This window comes from Mercenaria mercenaria, chromosome 13, assembly GCF_021730395.1.
Source record: "Mercenaria mercenaria strain notata chromosome 13, MADL_Memer_1, whole genome shotgun sequence".
NCBI classification, from domain to species: Eukaryota; Metazoa; Mollusca; class Bivalvia; order Venerida; family Veneridae; genus Mercenaria; species Mercenaria mercenaria.
The window spans coordinates 74,132,464-74,141,562 of record NC_069373.1 but is presented as its reverse complement, the minus strand read 5'-3'; the positions used below and the strand labels follow the sequence as shown (position 1 = coordinate 74,141,562).

The 9,099-nt window shown below is 34.2% G+C and overlaps 1 protein-coding gene across 2 annotated transcripts; it reads right to left on the bottom strand.

The window, feature by feature from the left end:
- Positions 1–648: 648 nt before the first annotated feature.
- Positions 649–6,121, bottom strand: LOC128548022 (uncharacterized). 2 transcript variants are annotated; one of them, XM_053522283.1, is made up of 3 exons: positions 5,316–5,944; positions 3,014–3,355; positions 649–2,197 (listed from the first exon to the last, which is right to left on the bottom strand). In XM_053522283.1, exons 1-3 carry the CDS (start codon positions 5,368–5,370, stop codon positions 2,001–2,003), a joined length of 594 nt encoding a protein of 197 aa, XP_053378258.1. In that variant the 5' UTR covers positions 5,371–5,944; the 3' UTR covers positions 649–2,000. The 2 variants fall into 2 exon arrangements, with proteins under 2 accessions (XP_053378258.1, XP_053378259.1); XM_053522284.1 differs by lacking the exon at positions 649–2,197 and adding an exon at positions 2,215–2,449 and having other exon boundaries at positions 5,316–6,121.
- Positions 6,122–9,099: the final 2,978 nt, after the last annotated feature.

Here is a 9,099-nt window from a genome sequence, read left to right as displayed (position 1 = left end):
GAAAAATTACACAACCGCTCAGAAATCAGTATCATCGATTTTACATGTTTGTAGACCAAGTCTTCAATCAACGTCATCAATCATCAATTTACTGCCTGTAAACTTTTCAGCAGCTATGCCGTCAACATAGCATTATAAATTTTAAGACAGGTGAAGTTGTGACAGGGTTTATCAAAATGGAGATGTTGTTTATAGTGAAGAAAGGGATTCATATATGACCTTATACCTAAATAGAATTGTTTTCTTTTATGTTACCTTCTATTAGGTAGGCCAAGTTCAATAACTGTGTGTGCATGCGTGCGTGCGTGTGGACGTGCGTGCGTGTGTGTTACTGAGGGTAGTTTCTAAAATGAAAAGAAGACGTTGTGGTTAAGCTTACATTTAAGGGCATCTACGATGAAAATGATAATAAACCTCACGACCAAATTCTCTTTAACTTGAAAAAGTATCACATATCAGGAGGACGCTATTTGTGTATTATGTTGTCCCTTAGGGTAGTCTTGTTTACAATTTCAAATCATACACTGTCCCCGTTAACGGATAAAGAATATGTTTGTATCTAGTTGTTTTTGACGTGCCTTTCGTTTTCGGTATGAATTCTTCTTTGAAGATTTTTTGCCGACAGAAAATACTCAATAAATAAAAATATTGTTAAAGTAAAGTTTTATTTTGTAAGGGATTTTATGCCCAAGGTCACCAACAAAATGAGATGGTATTTACATTTTAATTATCAAACGCAAAATCTACTCGACTTCAGCTACGATTCTGTTTTGATTAACCGCCAATAATCATCTTTATTTACGTGTTGACATCTTTATCTTTTTTACTCAAGCTTAGATTGCACGTATAACAGAAAATAAACATTTTATACATTTTGAAAGTTCACATTTTATAATGTTATTAATATACTACCTAATTATTTAATTCATTTACGAATACAACAAACGCAGAGAAAATCTGCAATAAAAAAAGCTTAAAATCAGGTCCGAATGTTGTTGAGTTTAAAGGTTTTTCCGCTAGTATTTCTGTTGTATTCTGCGGTCAATTTACCCGAGTAATGCCCTGTTACTAGAAACTTTGAAAATTAAACATTTTACAATAAAACATGTTAACATGTTATAATTTTTGTTTCCTTTATTGAACAAGAAAACTATGATACTGATTTTGAAGTCTAGCTTCAAATATAAGAACATTATGATGCCAACATTGATATCAGTATAATGGTTAACTAGTTAAAAGTATTCCATCAATCAATCACAAATGAATTTAATAGACAAGACGATGAAGTAAACATATTTGAACCCCTACTCCTTTACTGCATGTGCAAAACGTGACATGTATTTGCGCTTCCCATTGTTAGGAGTGCAAGTGTGTTATTTTGAGTTTCATAACAACAACATATTCGCTTCAACAGCAGGCATTGGAATCAGGCAGTTTTTAACAAACTAGTTTAAAATGTCCGTTTCTTCTTTTCCATAATAAATATACATGTTCATCTTTATGTATGCCACTATGTTTTTATGATTTTCTGTGTTTTCTTAATGACTTTTTACCTCTTAACTGTGTCGGTGAAAGATTTTCTACAACAGTCAGTTCACATTTGCTAGTCAAATCTCATTCTTTGGTTTTGAGCTTAAATGTACAAGTCATCTATCTCACACCTAAGCACATATGCCTCTCTATCATCTGAGCTCAAAATCAAATTTGCTTTTTAGCTCATATGCAAACCTCTGCCTATGGTCTCAGTTGCTCTCTTTTGTGCTCTTAAGACTTGATAAGTTCATATATATAACTCCCAGACAGTTACGTTTCCAGTAAAACTCCAGTATTGAACTCAGCTTATCAATATATAACTCTTTCATTTATCCGAGATCATAATATATTTGGCTTCATTGTCATTGAGCTAATAGGCCACTCTGACCAATTTAAACTCAAAAGCTAATCTATAGCTCGGCCATTTGAGCTATAAAGCAAATGTAAGCCCACTTTTCAAATACGCCTTAACTATCTGAGCTTGTCGAAGGAACTTGATCTTGTTCTCCTGTACAATCACTCGTTATATTGCCATTTTCATCGGATTCCTTTTCTTTGTAACATGGTGGTTGATCATAGGGTGGGGGACTCCCAGTGCAAGGATTTGCAAGACTTTCTTGGTATGATGGAAGCTTTCCAAATATATCTTCGAAAGGTACATTTGCTGCAAAGATAGTAAAAATGTCTTTTCAGCTTTTGCTTTTTCCTTATAGATATATTCCTACTGAAAACTACAGCAGTATAATACTGACGCGATAATGAAAATCAGCCGAATGGTAAAACCTCAATCGACAAAAACTCCTGATTGTAACTATAACGAACCAGTTTACCTTTCTAACGTGAATACCCAATTTTTGTACGACACACTACTGTGAATGTGGCTGGGCAGCAATTGTATTGCCCCACAGGAATACAGCTTTAAAGAAAATAATTAGATAAAAGTACAATTGAAAATGTCAGCGGTTGTTTTTGTTTGAGCAGTCAGTCGTTTTACGAGCGGTAATTACCGCTTTGAAGATAACTAATGAAAATATATAAATCTTCAATCGCATCACTTACCCAGTGACACATAAATCTTGCTCGAAATATTTATCAGGTAATTGAAGATCTATTAAACATGCCATTCATTATTTTAATTGTACATACAAATTGTATTCCACGCACAGTCAGCAAGCTTCTCTTTACTTTAACTATATTCAGCACCTAATCAGGGATTTATGTGATCAAAACCTCTGGACCGGAATATGATCCCTTGCTTACACATAAGTGAAGGAAGAAGTCATCGAGCGTTTTGACACTAGCTATATAAGTCCATTCTGTTAAGCTTACGTAATATATAAGTCTAACTGCATACATAAACCATGAAAAAGAAACAAAATTAGAGTACATGGAAGTGTTGAGTACATAAAGAAACAATTAAAGCCACTAAATACTTGGAAACCGAAATTTAAACCAATGCCATCAATAACATTTAACTTACACAGATTTATGCTGAAAATCCCACTTCTTCTCCTCTGCTCTTCCTGAAAGCGCTGGTCAACAATTTGCCTCACTTCATTTATAGTTTCGTTTCTCTGCCTCTGAAGTTTCCTAAGCCAACATATTCTAGTAAGTGCGACTATTGGTATCAGTACCATGCCAAGAACTATCACTATCGTATACACAGTGTGGCTCGTTATTCCAGAAAGATCTTCAGGGTGTTCGCCTTCAGTCTGGAAGTCTCCATCATCTTTGGGAATCACCGACTCTTCACAGCGTTCATTCAAGCTACCGGTTACGGTGTTGTTCTTCAAGCTGCATGGTTTTGCCAAAGTTACTGCTCCTATCAATAAATCTTTCTGTTATTATGATTATAATAAAACAAAATATTCAAATCGGATGCCTCACATTTAGGGAGAATAAACCAGTTGCGTATATGGAATTTGAAGCCGACGTTAAAAACGGTTTAGAAGATAATTATGTAAATTAAACCGAGGACTGCATTTAGACAATAATTTGCCTTCACCTTCACATGATGCGTTATCTGTCCTATTCTGTCTCTTTCGAGCTTTATTTGTGTTTTGATCATATCATTTATCATATTTGATATATATCATCTAGCCTAAGAAATGTCACCATAGTAATTGAATAATTTGGATTTCTGGAATAGTTGAAATAGCAAAATGTATCATTTTGAAGATTTTATTAAAGAAGTGCTTGAAATGGCGGTCATCATTCGATATAGAAAATTGAATCGGTGTACTATTATACTAGTTATCACAATTTTAGAAAGTCAATCAAAATAAAAATAAATCAGAAACAAATGGTGTGTTACGAGTGAAATACTGAACATTGATAAATCTTTAATAAATGTAGTAGTTTAGCAAAATGTGTAAATGTGTAGATCTACATTTCGTTCTTATCTGTACATTGAAATCTGACCGGTTGAGAACTGTGCAAAATAATCAATAACCCTTATCATGCTGGACACGGTTGATTCTACTTTTGCGACCAGTGTATGTCATGATCTGCACTGTTCGCCATTCAGTCAGTATCTTTTTGGTATGCACCCCTTTTAACAGTCAATGGTACTGTCCAAATTGAAAGGTGAATAAATCCATTATGGAAATTTAGCAGGGTAAGCAACCCTTCATCAGAAAATAACACAATTCAGTACTATACAGACCACAAAGCACAAAATAATTTACAAAATACAATACTGCCAAACAAATATGTATACCCATAATGGCTGCCTAAAATAAATCAGATCTGTTAAGTGTGACGAAAAGCAATAATAATACACATTTGCATTAAAATGCAGTCGTGTGACAAAGAAAGTTATTTTTCGGCTCATTATTTCCACTCGATCACCATATATATTATTTCTAGTGCTATATGGAATGCCAGTTATTAGAGGTAATTAAATTTCTGAAATAGTCGGAATAGCGAGCATATGATCTTACAATGGTAAAGCAACTCTTAACAGAATTTGAAAAGGAGCATCACATCGTATAACCAAAATATTCTTCAATATACTGTTAGTTTTTAAAACATTAAATTAATATTTGAATCATATTTACTTTTATCAGAAATGACCATATCACAAAACAATACTGCCTAAAAGAATTAATTAGAAACAAAAACTAAATACCTTTATATTTAGTAACAGACAGTTCCGAACGATTTCAACAATAGAATGTTATTATAATACAGTTAGTGTAAATATAATGCGTTAAAACATCAAAGACGATATAAGTTTTTGATAAATGTCAAACTGATCTGTTTTCTAAAATACCTATGTCACGTTTCATAGATTAGGTGACCTATATGAAATGACTGTACCAAGTTTATCCTAGTCAATATTAGTTTACGCTATTTAGCTTAATTCCGTCATACAAATAAAAGGTAAATTATGGCAGAATAGAATAACTTGTTACATAGAAAGATTAATATTTGCATCCGTAATAAACTGAACATGACTGAAGGCAGGTCTTTACAATTAATATCATCAAATTAAATACATTTCTGTCCGACATCAAGCCAAGCGTGTCCCTAATGCAAAACATCACTTACCGTAATTCTGTTTATCCTGGGTGGAGCAAGGTAATCAACAGAAAGGCCGAACCGTATAATAAACGGAATGGTCGACCATGTATTTATGTTTAATCAAACCATCATAAAAAAACAGCGATATGCTCAGTTTCCCCTCAATTTAATAACCTTTAAAATATTTACATCATCACAAAATGGCGACTGCATACATCTGATTAGAAATATTATGCAAAAAAAACGCCAGTACTTACCTTGATGAGCGCATATGATTAACACAAAGGCAAGATCCTCTGCCAAATTCCCCATAGCTTGCAGAAATGCACCAATTATCCTTCATTTGCTGACAAAATTGCACAAAATAGTGTTTCTTGATATATATATCACTTTAAGACATAATATATTTTAACCGTGTACGGGTAAACAACTAATTGGTCTACCAATTGTATTACGTAGCAATTTGTAAATATATCTGCTTTTTTTCCGTTTATAGAAAGATAAGATGCGACTTCATAGTTCAAATTTTTCAGCATATATATGTAGACGTAATTAACTCATCAATCCTTTCTAATAGGCGAAAAAAAGTTTATAAATCTAACATGCGAAAAAAAGTAATTAATTTAAAACGACATTTTTGTCAAAAATCTAATTAGCTACTAAAAGAGTTTTATATGCATATATAAATGAAGATTGATATAATACAGCTACATAAAAGATTGTTATTCTAGTTATATCCTACTACGTACATAGTACATGTATGGCTTTTTACGTTTTGTGTATAAATATTTAAATGGAAGAAAAATTTCAGTAAACAACATTCTAATATGACTAACAATGCTTTAACCATCACAACGACATTATGTTGACGTCACGTCGACGTGATATTATATATCCATGTACGCTTTCAGATTTGATCAAAACATGTTTAAAAGGAAATGTCACGCAGCATAACTGTCTTCATTAATTTACACACACACGAAGTTTGTTATTAGCTGTGTAGAATAATTCGCCATCACTTGCGCCCTAATGGAACTATTCCGCAAGACGTATTGCCATTTTCGATCCTGGGATCGTGACGACATACCATTTAGCGCCATACATGCGCCAATAAACAGTTCTATCATATCTTTCTTAAGAAACGACTGATTTCATTGTTTTGTACCTTTATATTACGGTAATAATAAACAAGACGTATCCGTTAAAAAGATACACCGCCGCATTAGTCAATGCAGACTTTAAGCTGTGAAACGTGCATGCACTCTGCACTTTGCATACGATCGGGTATTACAAAATGTAGTTTTTAAAGTAAATTTTTCAAATATTTATGTAGAACATATTTTACAGAACACATACTTTACATCATAATTATATTAATCATGATCTAGGAGACTTTGGCAAAAATCAGACTAAACAGGAGGGGCCAAAAAGTGGGGGACGAAATGACCATTTTTGAAATCGTAAAGGTAGCAGTTGGTAGTTTCCAGCCACAGATTCGAATTGGCCAGGTCAAAATCTGTCATTAGAGATAAAACCTTGAAGTGAAGGCAGTTTTGATGTTTGAAATATTTGTTGATGTGAGTTTGTGATTAACAAGTTTAAGAATGGTATGTTGCAGAAATTCTGGCAGATGCGAATGTAAGCTTAAGCTTGATGGCATCATTTTCATATAACTGCTTGAAATGCATATATGCCACTATCAGCATTGAGCGTCTCGTGAACTGTCAAATGTCATATAGGCCTCACACAGTTGAAAATAGTGAAAAAAGTAATCGGTTGACAGGTATTTTTGTCCAGCTCTGCAAGTAATACTTGAAACTGAATACAGAATGCAAGTGGCCATTTGTCTCTATCCATTCCCCTAACATTTTAAGGCCTGAAATTATCTTTCAGGTGGCTTGTGGATTTAAAAATCTATGCTTTGTATGAAGTTTACTATGTATTTTATTTCTTCTTCAAGTAAGATGTAAACCGGTATCTTTTTATTTTCAGGTCTGCATCTCGTAAGATATCGGAAGCCGTCTGACTTGGCCACATCGCTCGGAAGTCCGAAGTACTAGAAAAAACCGCCATCTGCTACCAAAGGTATACAAAATTACCAAAACGGGGATGAGTTGACTAGCGGACGATCGTTTACGGGAGATCACTCCGTATCAGAGTGGCAGAGGAGTCGCAGTTTCACTACCGAGGGGATTCAGGTTTATGACGTAAGCTATTTCCACAGGTGTCTTGCAACGGATTATACTGTCTAAAATACAGCTCAGAGCTCCTGGACACCACTTAAGCAAATATTATCTATTCCATTCGAAAACCTGTGGAATTTTTCATCCAACAATCAAAATGTAGTTTTAATCAGCTGTTAAATGACCTTCACCCCAGATATTTACAGGAGGTTAAGTTGAAATCAATACCAGCCTGCGGCCGGAAAAAGATTTATTGAACGGAGATATGTATATGTATAACTTACATACAATGAGTATTTTAAAGATGTTTTAAAAGCAGATAATGAATCTGAGCTTGAAGTGCTAAATGCTAAAGTTGAATCTCCTGGTGGTTCTGTATCTACAGGATCTTACTCAGACATTTCTCTAAATGTGGTTATTCAAGATTTACCTGAACACAGCAACGAGAACATCTTAAATAAAGTTGACACTCTCATACGTACGTGATGGCTTGAAAATCAATGGTATTTCTTGTGTCAGTGCGGAGCGAAAAAAAATCAGATAGTGGTACGTTTCAGGAAGACAAACAAAAGTACTGTCTAAAAAGGCTGTTTTAAAATCCCATCGGCAGTATGATAAAGTGTTTATCAATAATAATCAATTATATGCTGAACGTGTAATGGCTAACACTTTAAAATGGTAAAAGTGCTCTTAAACAGCGCGTTATCTTGAAGTGAAGGGGTCAAGTGTTGTACGTGCTCATCAAAATTCTAGCTACAGTCAAAGTGCTGAAAGTGGTTCGTTTAGTCAATGTCATCATCCAAGAGATCGGGATAGTGCAGGTGACAATGTCCATGAGAGAGGCAACAAAGGATCCCACGTGGGTGGAACAGGAATAGGCGCGGAAATTACAGAAATGATCATCGTATTAGCCACAAAGACCAGAATAATCGGTATTAAATAAATTACAGCCGGATTTTGGAATGTTCGGGGCTGGAGTGCTGCTACTGAATATGACAATTTTTTTTTACGTGAGTCTTGTGTTTTAAACTGAAACCTAGATATTTTTGGCTGTTGCAGAATCTCATTTAATTAAAACAATTAAAAAAAGAAATGTTAAATAAATGGTTATACATGGTTTCGGTTGAATCGTACTGTCATACATAGGAATGCTCGTACGGGCTCGGGTTACGAATCAGCTGAAGTCTCATTGAATGCTACGGGTTTCCCTACACATTTTTCAACCAATCCGAAGCCGGCAAATAATAACAACATCTGACCTAAAGAGAATATAAATATTCAGTATACATGCATTTCAGCTATTATTATTTTAAAGTAAACACTTACCAAAGTAACAAATGTGTTATTTTTACTCTCATCCAAATCCCATGCCTCTTGTCCCCTTTTATCTATAGTGTGTCACAGTGTCTTAAATCAGCTATATTGAAAATATGAAGTAAAACTGCATTTTCTTATTTAAATGATCACCATGGAGTCAATGTTGAGGCAATATACATGAAACTCCTCCTGTATTGAATGAATATAGTCCACTTCAACCAAATACTACTTACATACACTTTCAAGCATAAATGCTACTGTAAAGAGCTGTTTTCATACCCCACCCATCACAAAAAACAGTGTTTTTCTGCATTATCAACACATTTCTCATTCTAGGGGATTACTGAAAGTGACTTAAGCATTCAAAATACATAAAATAAACACTAGCTGATATTAACATAAAGGTTACACACTATTGACACTGTCATTAGAGCATTTTGCACCTTACATGTCCTTCAAACAGACCACTGCTGCATATTCTTTTCATCAGTTTTTGGCCACTATGCCATAGATATAAGCATTTTTCCCATTGAAAGACAAC

What these genes read in the sequence shown, in the direction of transcription:
- LOC128548022 (XM_053522283.1), bottom strand. Translation starts at nt 5,370, where the DNA reads ATGGGGAATTTGGCAGAGGATCTTGCCTTTGTGTTAATCATATGCGCT. An exon ending in AATCATATGCGCTCATCAAG is followed by an intron (nt 3,356 to 5,315) that starts GTAAGTACTGGC and finishes ATTTATTGATAG; the next exon opens with GAGCAGTAACTTTGGCAAAA. An exon ending in GATTTTCAGCATAAATCTGT is followed by an intron (nt 2,198 to 3,013) that starts GTAAGTTAAATG and finishes CTATCTTTGCAG; the next exon opens with CAAATGTACCTTTCGAAGAT.